General features: G+C 52.1%; 1 protein-coding gene across 3 annotated transcripts in view; it reads left to right on the forward strand.

The window, feature by feature from the left end:
* CRHR2 (corticotropin releasing hormone receptor 2) overlaps window positions 1-22568 on the forward strand; it is a 50112-nt gene that overhangs the window by 22162 nt on the left and 5382 nt on the right. For 2 of the 3 annotated variants that reach the window (XM_077120574.1, XM_077120565.1), the window contains exons 3-9: window positions 73-198; window positions 11351-11436; window positions 12785-12894; window positions 13266-13383; window positions 15190-15343; window positions 15898-15958; window positions 17504-17576. In XM_077120574.1, coding sequence (XP_076976689.1) covers window positions 73-198; window positions 11351-11436; window positions 12785-12894; window positions 13266-13383; window positions 15190-15343; window positions 15898-15958; window positions 17504-17576 — 728 coding nt within the window. Of the gene's footprint in view, window positions 1-72; window positions 199-11350; window positions 11437-12784; window positions 12895-13265; window positions 13384-15189; window positions 15344-15897; window positions 15959-17503; window positions 17577-22568 lie in introns of those variants that run through there. The other variant, XM_077120580.1, reaches the window with a different exon arrangement.

Genomic DNA, 22568 nt, shown 5'->3' on the forward strand with positions numbered 1-22568 from the left:
CTTCCCACCCTGCGTCCGGTGGCGCCCAGCGACCACCACTCTGAGCCCCACTCCGCTTTCTCCCGTCGGCAGGTTCCTATTCCTATTGCAACACGACCTTGGACCAGATCGGGACGTGCTGGCCTCGAAGCGCCGCTGGAGCCCTCGTGAAGAGGCCGTGCCCCGAGTACTTCAACGGCATCAAGTACAACACGACCCGTGAGTGCCTGCGGGCCTACCGCCGAGGGCTCCGCGCTGCTTCCCGACAGGGCGGTTTAGGGAGTGGGGAGGGCTCCGGACTCAGTGATGGAGACATGCCGAAGGCCGTGGTACCGTTTGCATCCCCCTGTGTAACGGATCTCTTATAATGTTGGAGTCGCGCCCTTTGTAGCTTGGGACCTCAGTAAGGAGATGGTGTGCCCACAATTCCCGTGCTCCGTGCGGTGAGAGCAGAGAAAGGAGAGAAGGAGTACTTCCTCCTTTTTGAGGGTAAACCGTTTTCCCGTGTCCTGTGATCCAGGTGCCTGAAGTTCCCCCATTAAGGGTCCATCTCTTGGTTTTGACAATGCCCACCCCCCGGGGGTGGGGTGGACAGAGCAGAGGACATAGGCTTGGTCCCCAATCCCCCGGGTGAGTGTGGTGAACAGACCCTTTGCTATAGGAGGGAAAGGCAGGAGGCAGGAAGGATAGAGTAAGGGCTGGGTGGGGGTGGGGGGTGAGGAGCTGGTGGAAGACAGTCCAGAGAGACCATAGAGGGTACGGAGTCACTGCATGGGGGATGTGACTGACCCCTCACTACCGGTGGCCAGGGACCCGCCTGCTGGGTTGTGAGTCAAGGGCTTGTGGGCAGCATTTCCCTTTGTACCCAGGTAATGCATGGTGTATGAATCAGGACCACTGCCACCGCCACCACCCCCCACCTCCCAGGGAGAACAGACTGTGTCCTCCTTTCTCCCCTAAATCAGACTGCCTTGCGTCTCTCTGGGGAAGACAGCAGCAGAGGCTGCTGGAGGTACGCAGCATGGAGGTGGGGGTGTTCCACACAGACCCTGCCTCTGGCGCGTGTTGGGAGGAGTGGATGGGGTCTGCATCCGAGCCCTGTGGGAGGGCTGATCCCGCCAGGTGCATCAGCATGTGTGTGAGGTGGTGGGACTGAGCAATCACTGGCCAACCCTGAAAGCCCCTCACATCTCTAGCCCACAGGGCCAGCAATGCCTCCTGAGAATTACATGGGAGGCTGTTTGACTTAAGCCCCCCATCCTGGGAAGGGCCTAGCAACCCCTTTCTGAGTGTTTGTGGCTGTATAGTAGTAGCTCAGCTCCCCCATCACTACCAACATCTTACACACACACACACACACACACACACACACACACACGCTGTCTGAGCCCTGGGACACTGAGGCCTTAGGAAGGAGAGATGGTTTGAGGGCAAGGCAACACGGCCTGCATTCAACGCCAAGCTGCTTCCCCCATGCTGCGCCGGCTGAGGGTTCCAGTGGGCCCAGGGAGCAGCTGTGCTGTGATGAATCCAGGGGCAGAGGTGCTCCTAATGGAAGGGGGTGGAAGGGTAGTGGGGTCGCTGAGGAAGATTTCTGCACAGAAAGGAAGTGAGACCCCCCAACTCAGGAGGTGCACAGCAGAGGGGCGACTTCCCAGTCCTGAAACTATAAAGCTGTATTTTTTAGGATTTTTGTGAGCTGTATGGGGTTAGGCCATGGGGATTGGAGAATAAGGGCCATCCAGGGTTGACCCCCAGAGCCTGAGAACGGGAAGAAGCTCTGCTCTCCAGCCCTGGCTCTCATCCTGGCCTGGGCTATCCCCTATTCTTCTCCCCAGCCAGCCTTGTCTTCATGGCCGAGCCCAGTACTGTATTTATTCAGGCTACTGGGCACCCTCTGTGTGCCAGCCGCTGCATTGGTTTCGACACCCTCCCTCACAAATGCAACAAACAAAAAGGATACAAGGTGACAAACACCCTGGTGAAAGAGCTCGAGGGGCCCACGGGAATGGGAGTGGAGGGGCACACAGGGAGAGCTTCCCAAAGGAGGTGTTGGCACCTATTCCAGACCACTCACATCACATCAGATGAAAAGCTGAAAAAGAGGTCAGGATCCACCCAGGTGGGCAGATGTAGTGCCAGTTAGCTCCTGCTATCTATTGAACACTTTTCCTCATTTGCATCAAAGTGTTGCCTGCACTGTAACTGATGGGGAACAGGAGAGGGGGTTGGAGGTGCTGCAAGGAAGTGTGGGGACAGTCAACCAAGCTGGGAAGAGCAAAGGCAGCAAATGGAAATGGAAATGGGGGGATTGATCCCCCCCTCCTCTCTGTGTGCTTTTTCAGTGGGATCCTGTCCTTTAGACAGAAAGATAAAGGGAAGAAAACAGCACCCACGAGAGTCCTGGAGGAGGAGAAGGAGGAAAAGCCAGGATTGCTCTTACCTGCCCAATCCATGCCTCCTTTGGGGCTGCCTTCCTTCGGGGGTGGGGATTGTCCAGGTGGGGATAGCAGCTTAAGCATTAGACTCCGCAGTCTTTGGTCAACTCAGCTGAATTCAGAGCCAACCCGTGGATGGATACAAGAGAGCTAGGACATTTGTAAGGCTTGAGCTGGAGAGGGGAAGGTTTGTCCAAGCCCCCTCCTGTGTGTCCGCGCCCCCTCCAGTGCTTTCTCCACCAACCCTGCTATGGCTTTTGTGGCCAAGGTGCCTTCAGGTATGGACTGTCCTTTCATGTGGGTTAAGTCATTGAATCTTTACAAGTGCCCAGTGAGGGAAGCATCTACACATAGGGAAACTGAAGCACAGAGATCTTTTATTTTAAAATACCAAAAAACACCAAACAAATGCAAACATTCCTATTTTGATCATTCCGTTCTACATATATAATCAGTAATTCACAACATCATCACACAGTTGCACACTCATCATCACGATCATTTCCCGGAACATTTGCATCTATTCAGAAAAAAAAATAAAACGAAAACAGAAAAAAAATTTATACATACCATACCCCCACTCCTCCCCCTCACCGATCACCAGCATTTCAAACCAAATTCATTTTAACATTTGTTCCCCCTATTATTCATTTTTATTCTGTATGTTCCACTCGTCTGTTGACAAGGTAGATAAAAGGAACATCAGACACAAGGCCGTCACAATCACACAATCACATTGAAGCACAGAGATCTTAAAAACGACTTTCCAAAAAGTTACACGGCTCATGTGTCACTGTTGAGGACAGGACTGGTACAGAGAAGAGCCCAGATAGACCCTGTCTTCTGGCTTGAGGAAGTAGAAACTGTGAATCTAGAAGCTCAGGTCTGCATTCCCAGTCCCTGATGAGGCCTAGGTCCCGTGTCTGCTCACACCCTGATCCCATAGGCCCAAGGGCCAGAAGTTACCTATGTGTGCAACTGTTTCCTTGCTGAAAGAGAGGGAAGGTGGGAGGAGGACTGCCTATCACAGGGATTGATTATCTAAGATGTAGAGGAAGGAAGAGAGGGGAGTTGAATGCCTTCCCTCCCTGCCTCTTATAGGTGGGAAATGATTGTGGCCCAGAGAGGGAAAGACACCAGTCCAGGTGGCACAGCAAACCAGGACTTTGAAAGGCTGGTGCTGGGAGCTCCTGGCTCATGCTCAAGCATTTTTCCACCTCTGCATTCCTGATGCCCAGTTGACAGAGAACTGTAGAGTGGGAGTCCTTCATCTCTGGGAGAACCAAAGATGCATCCAGCTTCTTATTTTCCACTCCTCTCACTTTCTTAGGAATTCCCCAGCCATTTAATTGCTCTTCTCCTGTCCAAGCTTGCCTGTTACTGGGTTCATGGATACATTGCCTCTTTCCCTGCAAACATGGGTAAAACCTGAGCCTGCCCTCTAGAGGTTCCTGTTCTAGAAAGACAGAGACAAAATCTAAAGAGAATTTCTGATACTTTTTCTTAAGTGAAACAGCATAATCAAAGCTGTAGGAACACATGGGATGGGATTAATTCCCAAAAGAGGGAAAAGTTGGGAAGAATTCATGGAGGAAGTGGTGAAAAAGGACCTTGAAATATTAAGCCAATGATAGCCCAATGGAAGGGGAGCAGAGAAGTGATGGAGAGGAGAGGAAAGTAAAAGTAACAAGAAATGGGGAGGCCTGGAAGTTCAGACAGGGGCAATGCCTTGACTGTGTTCATTTTAGAGTCCTTGGCTGCTTCCCATGGCCCCGTGGCACAGAATCAGAATCCTCTGGAAGGATGCTGCTTGATTTTCAGTATATAATCTAAATCTAAATCTAAATCCAGAGCAGGCCAAGAACTTGACCTTGTTCCTCTTGTCTCTTCCCACCTCAAGTCAGAGGCTACAATGTCCTTCCCTGCCCAACCCATCCCCCAACAACCACAGAAGAGTCTAGAGCCCTAAAAAACTACTGAGGGGGAGCCCCAACCCCCAGTGATTCTAGGGGGGCCTCCCTAAAGAACTCCTGCTCAGCTGGGATCTGAGCACAGTAATTGGGATCTGTTGACCACCCACCTCAAACCAGATGTTCCAAAGCCATAAAGAGTGGAAGGAACTTGGGCCCAAATTCAGGAGGGTGGGCTTTAAATATTGTCTTTACCATGATTCACTGAGTGAATCTTCATCCAGGCCTGTTTCCTTCTCTGTGTGAAGGGGACAGAATACACTGAGCTAGTAGGGTTATGTCAAGATTGGTGAGACATCACTGCTTGGGGCTCCCTATGGACAGCTAAGGCATTATTAGCCAGGCGTCAGGAGAAGAAGGGATTAGAGGGTGGCCTGGGTCTAGAAGAAGAAGCAATCATGTCCTTGAATCTGGGAGAGTGCTGCCCTCCCCAAAGACGGTGTCCTTGTTCTGGAGTAGTGCAGTTCTCTGCCAATGGTATGGCCTGTCCCATGGGGCCTCATGCAGGGGGGCCATCTGTCCATCTAGACTGGAAGGATCTGGTCCCCAAAGGTCTCTGGAGATACACAGTCCCCTGCCCCACAGAAGGTGCTGCTGGTGTTAGGGGGCAGACACAGGCTTCTGCCAGCCAGAGATGTCTTCTACCCACATTACTTCATAGAAACTATGGGCTGCGAGCCAGTTGTAACTCTGGCCATGCCACTGACTGCTTGTCTCTCCTTTGGACAGTATTTTCTCCTCTTTGGATCTCGGTTTCTCTGCACCAGCTGGGGGAACTACCTTGATGAGTTCCAGTGGCCCCCTTCCCCTGATGTTCCTCTGTTCCAGCCTTAAGGGTCCCTCTGTTTGTCTGCTTTTCCCCCCACCTCCACAGGCTGCCATCATGGCAATGGATACCCACTGAGTGTTGCTAGGGATGACTGGAGGGAAGGAACCCTGCACAGTATAACTTGGAGCTCAGGGTAGGCGCCTCTTCCCACCTCCACCTTTCTTGGGGAGGACAGTGATTTCACACAATATGTGGATTCCAGCCACATGCCCTCCCTGTCATGGGTACAGTATAGACTCCATTAAACCACCCAGGGCCTCTATTACTCGGTTTCCCCACTATCTCCTATAAATAAGGACAGTTATCCCTGCCATGCATACTCAAGATGGAAAGGCATTATGAGTAAAAACTGGTTTGGGAATGGGGAGCCGAGGGTTTCTGGAGATCCATACTAAACATTTGAAATCCAAAGGGAAATGTTCATACAACAGTGAAGAAATGCAGTACCAGCTTCCTGTCCTTTATCTTAGCTGTCACAAGCCAATGGCTCTGAGGAGGCCCTGCCCAAAATGAAGACTGGGTTGGGTGGTGGCAGGTTTCCAAATCTCTCAGCCCAGTGCCCCTGCTAGGTCAGGCTGGTTCTGAGCTCAAGGTGAACATCACCAGCTGTCTGTATCACCAATGTGCTATGATCAGATCCAGGTAGGAGTGTTCAAGCTGGACCCTGGAGCGGAGCCTCTAGTTAGCCTGGGACAGCATCTAAGCAATGCAAGAGGATTAACTGAGGAAGGTGAGCCTCATCTGTGTAAACTCAGAAAGCTATGCTATGAGCACCATGCGTATGCCCTGCCCACCCCAGCTCTGGCAACAACTCCCCCAAATGAAACTAAGTAATTATTCATTTCCTGTACTGTAGACACCTCACTCTGTGGCTGAGACACTGAAGAGGCTATATCACAGAATAGCAGGGAGCGCCTCTCCCTTCCAGAAACACTGACCTCAGGGTCCCCCATGAGAAAGTGCATTCCAAGGGAGAGATCTTGTTCTACCTCTTCACTGTGGGTTGACCCTGGGCATGTCATTCACCCTCTTTGGGCTCCACTGGATCAGATGAGGAATAAGTTTGCCCCTCCCCTTCTAAAATCCCAAGGAATTGCCTGCTGACCCCATTTACAATGTGTTTTCCTTGGAATAGTCGAGGCTTTCTTGTCATGAATCTGGAGAATGCTGAGCACAGGTTTGCTATTTTGGAAAGTACCCCTCCTTTTGTGGGTTGGTTTTGAAGTGTACACAGTTCTGGCAGTGGGGCTCAGCCTACCTCTGATGCATGTGTGAGAGACCTTGATGCCTCTCATTTTGCATTTCCCGGGCAGCTTGGTGGTGCCTGAGTGTCTGAAATGGCAGGCTGTGTCCTCTTGCTATTCTGAGCCATTCACCATCATTCAGAGCTTCCCCAGTAACCTAACAACAGCCTTAGCCTCTGTCCATCCCGAGCCCCGTGTATGCTCAGTTCTGTGCAACACTTTGAAAGGGTCAGAGAAGAGAGGGAGCTAGACCCTGTGCTTTGGGGCTCTCAGCCCCATCAGGCAGAAGATCTACCCAGGCAGCCTCTCAACTGGTTGCAAAGGCATGACCCCTTTGCAGGAGTCCGTGAGAACAGCTCCTGCCCAGCATGGGCCACAGGGGAGTGAGCAGTTGGACTCTCCGGGCTATGAAGTGTCAGAGCCAGGGAAGTGAAGGGGGCTGAAGCAATCATGGATACCACTCAGAGGCGCTGGGGCTGAATCCAGGCCTTGACAGCGGCATGAATTAGCTTGACTTCCTCAGGCTGGGCCCTGGGATAGTCAGAATGCAGGATAGAAGGTCTGAGGCTTCTTAGGAGCTCTCCAAGGTTCCCCACCAGCCGAGATGGTGGAAGTGGGGAGGGCTGGTGTTCTGCTGTCCGTGGTACTGAAACCACGCAGGGACCTCATTGGTTCCATGCATAGTTTCTGGTCCTTCCCTCCTCGCTGTCAGCACCCTCCCTCCCCCACTTCTTGCAGCTTTCTTTCCAGATATCCAATGATCACATTGCCGCCCCTCCACCACAGTTCCACTCACTTCTTCTCCCCACACCCACCCTGCCCTTTACACTCCGTCCCTGATTACCTGCAAAAATGATCCCTTGTACTTCCTGTCTCCCCAGTTAGAATGTTGGCGCTGTAAGTGCCATCATAGGGGGCATTTGAAAATGATATTGCACTGCTTGTGGCTGCTGGTTGTCACAGTGGCTTGGTGGAGGGGGTGGTGTGCCTGGCGTTTAGTAGATGGGGCAGTCCCACCCAACAGATCACCCGCCGAGGGTGCCTAGAGAAACCTCATTGAAAACAAATTTACATTATGTTTCCTGAGAGGAGAACTGAGGCCCGGGGGAAGGAACTTAACCAAGGTCACTTAGCCAGCCGGAGACAAAATACAGCTAGAATATGTACTTCCACCTCCCAGGGCGCCTCTGGACCAGCCCAGGCGGGAGGCTGCCTGAACCAGGAGCTCCATCAGGGGGAGCCCATGGGGGTCTTTCCACAGGTTGGGGTACTCTGGGGGGAAGAGTCCCATTACACTGCTGTGGATAAGGAACAGGCTTCTTAGATCACAGAGCCCTGGGAGAGAGACCCTATGTGCATCACCCAGACCCTAACACCCATGACAGGCCACACCACACACCATCAGCATCGATCCTTGGCAGGGGCACCTGTGTTGCTGTGGTAGCGCGCACCCACCTCCTTGCTTCCAGCCCCATGGTTCTGGCCTGGCCACCTGCCTTCAGACATTCCATGCCCATCCTCCAGTGGTTCTCGGGGGTCGGGGGTGGGGGGGGCTCTTCCTGTCTTACTCTCTCCCTCCAAGACTGTGCCTGAGGACTCAGCGCCCTCATTAGCTCCAGAGGACAGCTCCCCTCTGGAGCTGGAAACATCTGTCTTCCAGTCCCTTGGTCCCCAGTGTCTGTAGCCAGAATCTCACCCCAGAGCTGCGCCCTCAGAGGGAAGCCCCCTCCCCTCCCACCACTACCTCTCTCATCTCAAACCCTGATTTCCACGGTTCCAGCAGAGCTGAGTCCATTGGATTCTGCCAGCATGGACTTGATGGTTCTGTGTCCCTGCTCACTCCTGAGGGGGGACCCCATGATTCGAATATGGTCTCTGCCATGGACCTCAAGTCCAGTGGGGAAGAGAAAGATTAGGTCCAAAGAGTTTAGGAGGATTATGGCAAATGCTTTAAAAGAGATTTTTGTTTTTTTTGAACTATGGCATAATTGTGTGTTGTGAAATCATTTTAGTGGGTCACAACCAGCATTTTTATATAAAATGAATAGAATATGTTAGGATAGAATAGACGGAAAAATATAGCTGTAGTCAAGTTAAATTTTGCTTTGTGAAACTGGACTCAGTTATGTGGTGTGTGTGTGTATGTGTGCATGTACTGAATTGTGATATAAAATATATAAAATGGGTGTGTCCCTGTGGTGAGGAAAAAGGAGGGATTGCTTTAGACCTAGGCTGTTAGAGAAGGCTCCCCAGAGGAGGTGGCATTTGAGCTGGGGTTTAAAAGAAAGAAAGGTGTTTTTCATGAATGATGGTGAAAGTGGAGATGATATTACAAGAGGTGGAATAAGCACAAGGAAAGGCATAGAGCCTTGTGCCAGGCCTGTTGGTGCAAATGTCAGTAGTGGGGCTGCTGCGTAGAGGGTAGAGGTGAGTCAGGAAAGGGAGGCTGATTATAGGGGCCTTGCATATCACACTCAGAAATTTGCACTTCATCCAAGAGAAATGAGGAATGACTGATGGCTTTTAAGCAGTAATTTCAGGGGCAAGTTTTGAAGATGGAGAGAGTCAAAGGGGTAAATGAAGAAGCAAGGAGGCAAGATAGGAAGCTGTGGTGCCAGTCCAGGCAAGAGAATGGAGAAAGGGCAGACTGGTGGGCAGGAGGGAGATGGATTCTGGAAAAAGAATGAGGAGACAGAATCCAGGGGAACTGGGGCCCACTGGGCATTGGTATGAAGGTCAGGAAGGCCTCGGGTTAGCAGCGTCTCTGACCCCATGTTCAGTGCCATACGTGGGAAACAAGCATCTGTTTATTTAATGGGGTTGCCAACAGGTCTGAGTTGTTTGCTTAAAGGAATCCTGTCCATTCTAAGGTTCTGTCCTCAGGAAACCCCTAGATTGATCAGACAACATGCTCACCCATCTAGACAACTCAGGCCATGTCATAAGCAGGAGCCAGAACGTGGGTCTAGCTGTCAGGACTGAGAGGGCTCAGGAGAGAGAGATCAGTGGAGTGGAAACAATCAAGGACGCCTTCGTGGAGGAAGGGGTCTTGCACTGAACTTCAGGAAGGCTGGATAACATCTATAGACACATTCTCAGAAGATAAACTTTTCTATCCTTCGAACCACAGATCTGTCTCATTTCACACAAACCTATTCAAAGGGACTCTAAACCCCCAAAGGAAAGGATTATTCATTTTACCCCAGATACGTTTAGGAGGTCCTTTTGGCTTCACCCCAGTTGTGTCACTTGTCAAGGTGGCAACTCCCTATAAGACCTTGAATATGAGGAAAGATGGTCTTATTTATCAAATGCCCCTAACACACAACCTTTCGAGAGAAAAACAACCCTGAGGTTGGGAAAACCCAACTGGGGGATTGGGCACCAAGGACCCAGAAAAGGAGATGCTCTCCTCAGTTGAGGGTCAGATTCTGCCTCACCCCAGGCTGATCTCCCAGTGCCCTAACACTGATCTCCTGCTGCCAGCAGGGAAGGCAGGAATAGGCCCGTACCAACCCCAGTTTGAAAAATCTGTGAGCTCAAGAGCACCAAATTAAAAAACAATAAACTAATAGAATCTCCCCATTGTTTTTGCTCTTTGGGAAGTGCTCCTAAATGATTCCATTGCTTTTAACTCACTGTCACTCAACAGAAGTGGGTTGTTAAAGCAACTTCATTATCCCTGAATTCAGCTTCCAAACTCAATCTAAGGTTCTCCTGCCAGCTCTGCACCTCTGTCTTTATATTATATATCTAACATAGGCCAGAAGAGAAAAATCCAGAAACAACGGCCCATTAGCCAGAGAGCAGAACCCTATTACAAATCATCCCCTAACAATGAACAGCTCAGAATCTGTAATCAAGTGAGGGAAAAAGGACACATACTAATCCAGTCATGCAGAGTAGATGGGGACAGGGGGCTTTGGGAGTTGGCAAGTGGGAGGGAGCGGTTCAGCCTGGTTGGAGGGATGGCTTAGGATCTGGGCCTTGACAGTGTCAAGTCAGCTAGGATTCAGAGAAGGGCAAGTATGAGCATTCTGTGCCTTTCATATATTCTCCTTTTATAAACCTGCACTTTTGTACATCAGACACTGAGGTTCAGAAATATCTTTTCACACATCACCTTCCAAGTAGTATGGAAGCTGGGACATCACATGTGGGATATCACATGTGGTCCCCAGGCAGGAGCAGCTCAGTGTCAGCAGTGTAGTCATGTCTCTCCAAATTTCTCTCATTCCTACTGACCACTACTCTATAGCTCAGGAATTAAGGACACAAAACCTGAAGCCAGACCTTCTGGATTTGGATCCCGGCTCCTCTACCTCTTGCCATTTTTGTAAGCAAGTAGCCTAATCTCCTTGTGCCTCAGTCACCTCCTCTGTAAAATGGGCTAAATATGAGTACCTACCTCATGGCGTTGTTGCAAGGATTGAATAGACAAGTGTATATAAAACAGCTGGAATCGAGCCTGGTACAAATTAAAGTGCTGATGAAATTGGTGAAAAGAAGTATGAGTCTCGTAAGGATAAAATGATTGCAATAAGGATGGAAATCATTGGATAGGCTAAAAGCAGTGAATCTTCAGCCGTGATCCAGTCCCCATAGTTGGTTCAATTTTGAAGCAAAGGAATGCAAAAGAAAATATACGATGTGCTAGTCAAAGATTATATCTAAAGGGAGTTTTATCATACTTGAACTACCATGTCTGGTAAGCCTTTTGCTTGATTTTTTTCTATAAGTGACTTTCATGTGAACTTTCTAATTTGTATTTGTGTTTCCCAGCCCAGGGAGGCTGAGGAGTATGGACCTTCTCCTGTGGGTACTGAGGAGCTAGGGAAGGCTCTTGAGGAGGGTAGTGCCCTGAGTCTTGGCAGGTGGCATCTTTTGCAGGGAATGCCTATCGAGTATGCTTGGAGAACGGGACATGGGCGTCACGGATCAACTACTCACAGTGTGAGCCCATTTTGGATGACAAGGTGAGTGCCCTGGTGCCTGTACAGGTACTCAGAATGCAGACTGGGCACAGGGGGTCCCAAGGGTGGCAGAACCTGTCCTGTGTCACCAACCACTCCTTTCTGCACCTCCTGCCCTGGCCCTGGTTCGCTCTCTGCACTCAGTGACACTGTGGTGGAAGCACCTTCGGGAGAGCTCGGGCTGATGGAGGACACATGCAAGGAGGGGTGAGACCCAAAAAGGGGAATGACCATGTAACCAGTGCCCCCCCCCAACATCTAACAGGCTGTGTGGCATGTGCCTTCCTTCCTTCTCTGGACCCCAGTGGCCTCGGTAGGCACTCTACTTCTGTGACTCCATGTGGAGACAAATGCAGCCCTAGAAGGAGCACCCCCACCCCCCAGGAACCTGGGCCCTGCTTGTGCCTTGGCAGCCCCACTTTTGCACTTGCCCTTGTCCCGGGTGCTGTGCTGCCTGAGGGTGCTGGCCTCCTCCCCTTTGACGCTACAGCTGACCCAAGACAACAGTTCCCAGCTCCATCCCCACTCCTTAGCCCAACTCGGTCCTCAGTGGGGCTGGAATTTCTCCCCAGATGAAGCCCAGATTCAGAGAGAAAAATGTTTGCCTACCCTGAGAAAGTAATTCTACAAAATGTGAGCCCTGCAGCGAGGACCACACGAGTGGCAGGTGGGGCAGGCATAAAGGTTTAGAAGGAAAGGACTTCCCCCTGACCTCTGTCCTCACTTCTCCATTCCTACCTTTCTGAGCTGTGCTGAACTAAAGTGGGGGTGGGGGTGGGGGTCTGCTCTGGGAGGAAGGAGCCAGCACACGGTGATCAGAAAAAGTGCACTGAATTTAACTTGGTTATTGATATAGTTCCTAAATTCTCTGCAGACAATGCACCCCTTCACTGCTGCACCCAGAGCAGACTGAGGCCAATGCCCCACCCCCAATAGACCCCTGTTTCTGAGGCAGGAGGCAGCAGTAGGGATGGTTGCCCCATTGCACAGAGGTCCAAATGGAGCTCCAGAGATACAAATAAACTCACTGTCAGCGGCTCCACTATTTGGAGTCTGGACTGAGCTTAAGCCCAGGTGTGGCAACTCCCCATCCAGAATTAAAAAGCAAATACACACAAAAACATACCTCTAGCATATCTCGGAATAGGCTGTGCCCAAATGTGCACCCAGAATTGCGTATTGGAGGCCTGACCACAGTCATTTATGACAAAAGCCGCCATAAATGGTGCTCCAGGAGCCTAGCCTGGAGGTAACACTTGGACCCACCTCTGCCACTCATAGCTAGAGTACTCAGCTCACCGCCTGTGTGCCCTCTGCCTCTGTCTGCCTATGTGTCTGTCTGTCTGTCCAGCAGGGGAAATATTACCTGCACTACCACATCGCCCTCATTGTCAACTACCTGGGCCACTGCATTTCTGTGGCCACCCTCGTGGCCGCCTTCCTGCTTTTCCTGGCCCTGCGGTGAGTCCGCCCTGACCCTCCCCACTTCTTCTTGGTCCCTCCTCCTGGCACTCCCTGCCCTCTCCCCAGACATTTGTACCTGCACTCCAGGGCCCTGGATCCAGCGGACAAAGGGGGCTGGGGCTAGATGCGAGGTCACTGGCAGCTGGGAGGTATGCGGGACCTAAGAGGGGGAGCTGGGGTCAGAGGTCCAACCAAGGTCATGGTTGAAAATTTGGCTCCTGGGGCAGCTCTGCCCTCACCCCAGGTTGAGTCTCTATCTTGGCCTCTGGGGGAGCCCAGTCCTAGCTGACCCCTGACTGTGTCTGAACTTAATCCCGGATGGAGCTGACCCTTGACCCTGGCTGACCTCTGACCTGGGCCTCCCACAGGAGCATTCGCTGTCTGCGGAATGTGATTCACTGGAACCTCATCACCACCTTTATCCTGCGAAATGTTATGTGGTTCCTGCTGCAGCTCATCGACCACAAAGTGCACGAGAACAACGAGGTGGCTGGGTGGAGACACGGGGCTGGGCACGGGATGCTCTGGGCCTTGGGGGGCGCCCACCTCTCTGCACAGGTGCACCTGAGCTCATCTCCACCCCAATCACTGTCCCACTAGAGCCAGCAGGGACTTGAGCCCCATACCACTCCCCATCCCATTCATGCAGGTCCCTCTGCAGACCTTTTAAATTGAGAGAAAAAAAGGTTAGAGCTAACCTCCATTGAGCTTTATCTCACTTAGTCCCAACAAGAGACCTGGAGGAACTATTGTCCTCATTATACAGATATGGGAAACGGAGGCTCAGAGAGGTGAAGTAACTTGCCAAGTTCACACAGCCTGCAATGGTGGCTCTCCCTCATGGGGTAGCAGGATCTCGAGCAGGTCATTCCAGTGTGAGATGTCCACCCCAGGGTGCCAAATGTTGCTGTGCTGTATCTGAGTCATGGATACACCGTCTCTAATGGTGAGCACACCGTTAGAGACCTCTCAATATATTTTCTTTGGATGGTCTGTACCTTAGACTGAGCAGACGCCCAATCTGGTTTGACCCTTACCTTGACCCCTGAACTTGGAACCCAGAACCCAACCAAGCTCCATCCAATTTGGGGTGAAAGAGATAAGATTTTGCTTAACTTGGAGAAAAAGCAGGGTTAGGAGAAGAGGGTCGTTGACTTAGCACCTCAGCAGGACCTTCTCAGAACAGAGACTGCCAACAGCCACCAGGACGTGAGGTCTGGGCTAGTCCCTGGGGAAAAGCCATGGTGGCAGCCCCCAGCCCAATGCTAGGACATCTGAGCCAGGGCTGACAGGGGGAAGGCCATCCACAGAAAGCTCTCTGAGCTGAAGGATGCAAAGGGTGGCATGGGTCTCAGCCTGCTATTTCCACCACGCCCCCATGTCCCACCTCAGCTCTGAGGGTGTCGGGAAGAAATGCATGGGAAAGGTGACCAGGGAATGTTCACCGTGCCACTCTGGGCAAGCCATTCCTAGCCCTGCACCACAACCTCCCCCATGAAACAGGGTTGTAGGCCTGTGACCTTGGAAGGAAACCCTGCTTGGAGGGACAGGGGCAAAATCTGCAAGCAGGGTCCTCTCTGCTGTGACAGCAAATAACGACCACCAGAACCAGAACCAGAGCAACAGCTCACATTTATTGGTGCCACCCTTTGCATCCTTCATCTCATTTAACCACCCTCTAAGGGGGCTTTCCCACATGACAATGAGGCTCCGAGAGCTGGAGTGACTTGCCAGGGTCCCCATAGTTAGTGAGTATCTATTTGGAGCAACAACGGTCATACTTGGTCCAGAGTTACCCAAGCCCAGTCTTTTGAGAATCCTCCGTGACTGCAGCCCACCTTCACATAGCCTAGAGAAAACGTCAGTTTTATTTTAAATGACTCACCTTCCTTTTCTAAATGAAATTTCATATTCCAGCCCCAAATGGAAACCAAGATGGGAGGTGGCCCTCCGAAAGAATGCAGTGAAAGCATAGTAACGGTATTCCATTCTAGTCTCTGTCCGCAGAAAGCTCACAACCGGACCCTCCCTCTTGTTTTAGTCAAAAGAGAAATTAGAACGAGTTGGAGAGAGATCAAAGACATGCTAGTTCCAGTATAGACTGGCTCCTTAGTTAAATAAAAAGACAGAAAAAGAATTGGCGAAGGATGAGCCTTAGAAGGGTCTGCTGAGATGATCATCCCCCCTCCCACCTGTCACGTCTGCCACGCACTCAGGGAAGCCCCAGTTCCCCCCGGCCTGGGGGCCCCTGTCGGTCCCCACACAGCCCACTGACCCCAGCCCCGGCTACAGGTCTGGTGTCGCTGCATCACCACCATCTTCAACTACTTCGTGGTGACCAACTTCTTCTGGATGTTTATGGAGGGCTGCTACCTGCACACAGCCATCGCCGTGACCTACTCCACTGAGCGCCTGCGCAAGGGGCTATTCCTCTTCATCGGATGGTGTGAGGGTCCCCAGGGGCCAGCAGGGACTGGCAGGGGTGGGGATGGGCCAGGTTGCCAAAGCCACTTCCCTCCATCTTGGGTCCAAGGACCATAGCTCTGCCCACTGTCCCCAGACTAGTCCAGAGGGTACGGTTACTTCCCTCCATGGGGCGGGAAGAAGCAAACCCAAAGCAGCAGCAGATAGTCCTGGCAAGTGGACATTCTTCCAGTAGTCCTCTTTCCCCTGCCCAGAATGACCACCCAAAAATGATTGTCGGTGGCTACAAAAGAGAAGCCGGCCAACTCCACTTCTTTATCTCAGTCTCTCTCTGAAAATCATGCAATCTCCTTCCCCCTTATCTCTCTGACCTGCTTGGAGAGGATGGCCTGGAGCTGGAGGAGGGGGTGGGGGCAGGGGCAGGGGCAGGGTACCCATCACCTGGGGCATGGAGGTGCAGCTGGAAGGTCTCAAACATGACCCCAGGCCCCTAGTGGCCCCCTCCATGCTGAGTTCTATAAAAAAGTACTTTGTCTGTCTGTCTGTCTACTGCAGCCTATGTCTGTCTTCTTTCAGGCATCCCCTGCCCCATCATCATTGCCTGGGCCATTGGAAAACTCTACTATGAGAATGAACAGTAAGTGAGACAGGCCACCCAGGGGCTCCGGCCAAGTCATGGGGCAGGGACTGTGGCAAGCCAGGGCCACCCCGCCCCCACCGCTGGGTTTGAGAAGGCAGTGCCTAATCTCAGAGGGAAAGAGGATGGCAAGGACAGAGGGAAAAGGACAGATTTGCTTTCCTGCTGCCTTTAAGTGGAAAAAGAAATATCCCCAGTGCTGGTGGTACCCATGTGGCACCACAGTCAATTATTAGCTGAGTTAATTAGGAGTCATGGTTCCTTTAAGTGCATGGCCCTGTGGCCTTTGGAAAGGCCTTCTCAGAGGTGGATGTGGCCCCTCTGACGCATACAGAAGGGGTTAAGAGCCCGCAGCTTTCAGCTTAGGCCACATCCAAAGCTGTATCAATGGGCATTTTACAGAGTCCCAGGACAGGGCAGTGAGGGCCTATGCCTTTCTCTGGCATCCCAATCTCTGCCTCAAGCAGAGGTGCAGTGTCCCCTCCTGTGACCCTTTTCCCACACCAAGCCACTGCAGGAAAAATGATAGCTTTGATCTTGGGTTGGTCAAGGAGCAGCTGGGAAGTCTGGATGCTGGGAGAAGAGAAGAGTAGAAAGTTCAGTCTTTGTGAGTAAATCTTCAAGGGGTCTCAGAGCTGAAGAGATTAATGGGAGGGAAGGAGAAGAGGGAGGCAGAAATGAGCATGGAATTCCAGGTCTCTGCTCAGTGTTAGGAAAAGAGGTCCCCCAGAATGGGAAGTAGTGAGCCTCCTGTCAAGGGGAGTGTTCAAGCAGAGACCTCAGTGCTGGAAGGCAGCAGGGGGAAATCCCATCTGAAGCTGGTGGGCACTGGATGACCTCTGAGGTTGCAGAGAATGCAGTCAGAGTTCCAGAAATGAATGAGACTCTATCCAAGGTCCAAAAGGGAGTTGCTGGCAGAACCAGCCTGGATCCTGGCCCACTGTTCCTTCTGAACCCACTCTCCCTGGAAGCTTCTCTACCCACCAGCATCCCCAGGGAATAAACCAAGCCTTTGGCAGCCAGCAAGGTGAGCCAGGTGGAGGTGGCTCAGCTTGGAGAAAGGCCTGGTTTGGGGATGGGAGAGGCACCCGCCTCCATATCTGCTGGCTTTGTGCCATTGCCACCACCTGGCACATGGAGTGGCGACTTCGTACCACAAAGGAACAGGTGGTGGCAGGCAGCGGGCTATGGGCCAGTGAGGGGTGCCCTGCTCTCCCTGTTTGCTTGGGTCTGCTGTACGCCCAGCTCTGTGCCCAGCTGTCCCAACCGTGTGGGGACCGAGCAGGAGGAGGAGACCCGGGGTCTGCCCTCAGAGAGCCCCATGCTAGCTGGGGGGACCAGAGCCACCATGCAGAGCAACTAATAGCCCAGGACGGGCCAAGGTGGTCAGTGGGCTGGCACTGCTCACAATGGCCTTTTGGAAATGGGCAGCCCTGGAGTTTGGGTCTCAGAAAGGGTCAAGCCAGAGGATCCTGGGCCCAAGTCTGGGGATTTACCCCAGGCTCCAGCTCAGCAGCGCTGCCCACAGGTACCCCATCTTTGCAGGTGCTGGTTTGGCAAGGAACCAGGCGACCTGGTGGACTACATCTACCAAGGCCCCATCATTCTTGTGCTCTTGGTAGGTCTGCAGTGGGGGCAGGGCTGGGGCTGGGGTGGAAGAGACGGCCGAGGGCCCACCGAGGCAGAGGCAGAGGCACTGGGGACAGACATGACCCTCCACACATACTGTGCACACTGCCCTGGTGCCGCACATACCGTCAGCTTCCTGACCCTCTCTTCCCCTCCCTCTGCGCCCTGGGGCAGCTCCCTCCCCTCTCTGGACCTCAGAGTCTCTCTCTGGGCATGAGTCTGGTCTGACTCATGGATTTCTATTGCTCTCCCACACCTGGCAGCCCCTCGCTGAGGCAAGGGAGCAGCTGGTGGCAAGAGAAGGGTGTGGGGGCTTCTTTTCAGCCCAGGCAACATCCCGTGCCCCCAGAAAACCCCCTCTGGGGCTCAGCCCACCACCCCCAGCTGGGAACCACAACACCAGAATGAATTGTAATGAGGCAATTGTACCTCGTCCAACTCCCCGCCCTGTGCCAAATGTATTCACATGTAAGGTATAATTGCTGCCACATCTTCAGTCCACAACGGAGCCTTAATTAAGGTAGGGTTTAAGTGCAGGCTGCATTCTGCAAAAATGAACCCATTATATATCATACATTAAAAAAAACAGCATACAAAAAAGCATCATGAGAAATTGGCATTTATGTAAGACTTATTTCAGGCTCAGTAATTTCAGGCTCTTGTATATACCAACTTCCTTAAAGAGCCACCCGCTCCTCTTGGAAATGCGAGCACTGTCCTCCTCTAGCACGCAGCAGGTAACTGATGGGGGTTCCTGTCATCTCCATTGGAAACCATCACAATTTATCTTTTTAAATTTCCTTCCTCTCCTCCTTTTTGTGACGTCTTGAGTGTCCTTGATACACAAGAGTGGGAGATGACTAGAAAGGATTTTACCCACTGCCTGAAATCTCACCATCAGGGCCTGGTTCATTTCAGAGAGGGACCCAGTCCTTGTCAGCAATTGGTGGAGAAAGGATTGTCCTTGGAGCACCAGCTTCAGTGAGTCACTCACTCCTCAGAGTGAATGGAAAGCCCAGGAGATCCTTTTCCTCCCATCCAGCTACTGAGACCCATCCTGGGGAATAAGGGGTTTTGATGAGGTTGGCAACCCACCAAGGACGGCCTGGATGGGGAAACAATGGCCAAAGAGAGTGCAACAAGGATGGTGGACAGGTGGTGAGGAAGAGGACAGAGAAAAGGATGAACTGTAGAAGGGCTTGGTTTCAAGATCCAACTCTCTGGTCTCCTATTCCATGCCGCTTTTCTGTTTCACTCTCTCTGGTCAGCTCAAGAGCTCTCAGTAGGAGCTGCCAAGTTCCAAGCTGAGCCCTTCCAGAAGCTCTATCTTCTTTCATTCCAGTCCTCATCTTCACATCCTCAGTGCTTGGGGCAAGTAGGGTTGAGAGATGGAATGGTTTGCCCAAAGTTACCAACTAATAGCTGGCTAAGCTGAGATTCAGGGACAGGTTTCCTGCCTCATCACCCAACAGCAGCCTGCTATCCTCTTGGTAGGATAGCCTGCTTTGGTGTCCCTATCACCAAAAATAACACCTCTACATTTCTGCTGCCAGGAGACACTGATTTCTGAGTCCTGGGAAGTGAGTCGTGTGGCTGAGCTTGCAGAAAGCCTGACTCCTTGCTAGGTTTTTTGTTGTTGTTGTTGTTGTTGTTTAATGTGGGCAGGTACCAGGAATCGAACACGGGTCTCCAGCATGGCAGGTGAGAACTCTGACGCTGAGACCACCATTGCCCCAGTGTTTATCACTATGATTGTCCTGGGAAAGGGATGCAGTATTTACTGAGCTCTGTCTGGGTCAGGCACCTGGCTTAGTGCTGGCCTTGAGCAGTTCGGGAAAGAGGGAGCTCAGGAGTTTAAACAACTTGCCCAACAACACATAAATGCAAATTGGAGCAGCCAGAATTAGAACCCCGAGACAAGGAATTTGGGAGGTGATCCCAGGAATCATAGTTAGGGGTTAGAGAGAGAGGACAGGGAAGGGAGAAAAGCCACTGAAGAGTAGCATAAATGTCACCCATGGATAACCGTGTTTCAGCTCCCTGTGGCATTTCTGAAGACCCATGTAGAAGGTGGCTGGTTTTTATTTATCCACTGCCACCCCCGTTCCTCATCTAGGAAGTTGCTTCCCTCCGTTTCCAGGCCTCCCTGTTTGGGAGCTGAGTGAGCTCCCATGCACCAGAGAAACCCTTCAGGCTGGAAACTTACCGGTAGCCACAGGTGAACACAGGGGGGCCCAGGGGACCAGGCTGGGTATCTTCATTCCACAGAATAAGTCCAAATGCAGATCCCAAGCCTCCCCCAACCTGTCACTGGGACTCTCTGGGCCTGGGAGCTGCATTTGTCACCAGCACCCCAGGTGCCTTTTCTGTGCACACCGTAGTTCCAAAACCATGGTATTGGGGACCCCCTGGGTGAATTTGCTGCCTGGTAAGGATGTGTGGTGTCAGAGACTTCTTCTTGGCTCAGCCAGGGCCCTGCACACAGCAGGACTCAGGACTTGTGTAGTGAATATGGCTTTCCTGCCCAGAAAATCGCCAACAGGAAAGGAAAACTACAGGCATCCAGTGGAGGACCCATCTCCCGGGGCTGTGAAACAGATTGGACAGCAAGCTGCAGGCTGCACCCTGAATTCCAGCTTGTGGGGGATCCAGGTGGGGACTAGGTACCTAGTCGCCAAGCTCCACAGACCTACATGGGATGGACAGGCCTCGTGGGTGTGCTGTAGAGGGAGCTGAGAGTCAGGAAGGGGCAAGAAGAAACCCCTTGTGGCACCCCGCAGAAATTCGCTCACTACCCAGAACCGGAGGGGAGCGCTGGGGGTGACACCCGGGGGCCAGCGCCTCCTCTCCTACCTTGGGTTTAAAGAAGAGGAAGAGCTGAATCTGCAGCCAAGTAGGGAGAATGGAGCCATGGCATCCAGTTTCCCTCCTGCCACCACCTCCTCGCCCCTTCTCTTCCTCCATCTCTCCTTTTTTCCTTCCCTCTGCAAATATGTAGACAGGGAAAGTTTGGGAACAAAAGGAGATCCCACAAGCACTGGGACTTAGCAAGCAACCTTTGCGGACTTAGAGGAAGGTCTCAGGTGCTGTGCAGCCAAAGCCCAACACCACCCCCTACTAATTTATGCCTCAGGCAGGTTAATTAGCCTATTTGAACCTCAGTTTGCATAACTGTAAAATGGGGATAATAATCCTATCTGCCTCACAATGTGGCTGCTTGAGGAATAGTTAAGAAGTTCATGGAGGAAGGCCTGGTGTGGCTTGTTCCTCAGTCACATTAGCTAGCACTGGCCTCCCACCTTCCCCTCCCAGCACAGGGCAGTAGCAGTTGTCATGTCCCTGACCCCCAATCAGAAGACCGCATTGCAGCCTGAGGCCCACTGCCACCTACCAGGCCTGGGCTCTGAGCAGGTGTCACCCCCACCAGCTCCACACCCACCTGGCCTTGCCTCATTGAGGTGGAGCCAGATGCCCCGAGGCACTAAAATACCAGGGGTGGCCTGAGTCCCCAGCCTCAGTGCATCCAGAAAGGCTGAGCAGGATGGTGCAGGACTGTGGCTTCTCCAGGGAAACTTCTCCCTGGGGTCTTGCACCCTCACCTCCTCCCCTGCTCCCTGCCCAGGCCCACCATGTGCAGGAACATCCAACCTATGAGGGTCCCGCAAGTGCTTGTTCTAGAAGGAGGTGGCCTTTATTGTTTTGGCTTCCAGCTGGCTCCATCTCCCTCTCCGGCTTGCTGAAACCTTGACCACCACCCTCCACTGCTCTGGCCTCCATCGAGCTTATCCCCCACCCACCCAGGGCCCTTCTGTTGGAATGCCCCTCCCCCACTCTTCACCAGCTGACAGCATCTCATCCTTCAGGTCTTGGTCATGTGCCACTTCTTCACCTTTCTGACTTCTTAGGAAAGACAGAGCCCCCTAACCGCCTACCCTTGCTAGGCTGTATAGGTCCTCTGATAGCAGGGGCCATGTGTGTCTTGTCCACTTCTCTACCTCTGGTGCCAGCTCAGAACCCGGCACAGGGTATGCTGAGTCATTGAATAGTTGACTGACAATGAATGAATGAATACAAAAATGAGAAACCAGGCTGTACAAGATTAGGGTGCTTATTAAAGAGCTAGAGATTTGGGGGGGGGGGGTAGGGATAGGAGTTGGGGTGGGGAAGGGTGGAATTTAAGAATGGGGAGCAGGAGAGCTCAATTTGAGCTGGGGCATCAGAAGCTCCCTGAAGGAAGGAGGGAGGGCTTGTGGTGGGGCTGGGGCAGGTGCTGCAGAGGGAGACTTGAAACCATGCTCAAAAGGAAAACATGACCGGGCCCCAGTTCAGGATGCCTAGACCCAGGCTGAGACAGGATGGGCAAAGCATCACTGTTGCCTGCCAGGATGTGCTGAGGAACTGCTTGCTGACTGGCTGGCTGGCTGCTAAATGGGAGAACGGATGAGTGGGTAAATAAATTGATGAATGGATGAGTGGATTTTGGATTTTTGGATGAATGGATGGATGAATGGATAGATGGATGGAAGAGTGGATAATTAAATGAATTGTTTGGTGGATTGATAGATGATGCGTAAATGAGATTTAATGCAGAGAAATGTGGCAGAAATGAGAATGTGCTTTGATTCCAACAGTCTCTACTCCCAGAGAGGTAAGGAAGAATCAGAAAAGATCAAGTAGTTTGTATCACTTAAATGAGAAAATTAGGACTGACGTGTGTGTTAAGGTGACCTATACCCTGTGATGCAAGGAAAGATACTAGAGACCCAGGAGCTAGCAATTAGATGAGCTTTAAGAGAACGAAGGGGTAGGAAGAATCACTGAGGTATCTCACCCCACCTCTCACCCCAGTTCACCAGGCCATCCCCTGTTTGGTTGAGGAGGACGCCAGGCCTTCCACTGTCCCCAGAACAATCCTCAAGCTTGGGGGTCATGACTGGTCCATGATGTCTGCCTGTGACCCCCTCCCCACCCCCACCATCCT

Source organism: Tamandua tetradactyla, chromosome 1 (genome assembly GCF_023851605.1).
Source record: "Tamandua tetradactyla isolate mTamTet1 chromosome 1, mTamTet1.pri, whole genome shotgun sequence".
NCBI classification, from domain to species: domain Eukaryota; kingdom Metazoa; phylum Chordata; class Mammalia; order Pilosa; family Myrmecophagidae; genus Tamandua; species Tamandua tetradactyla.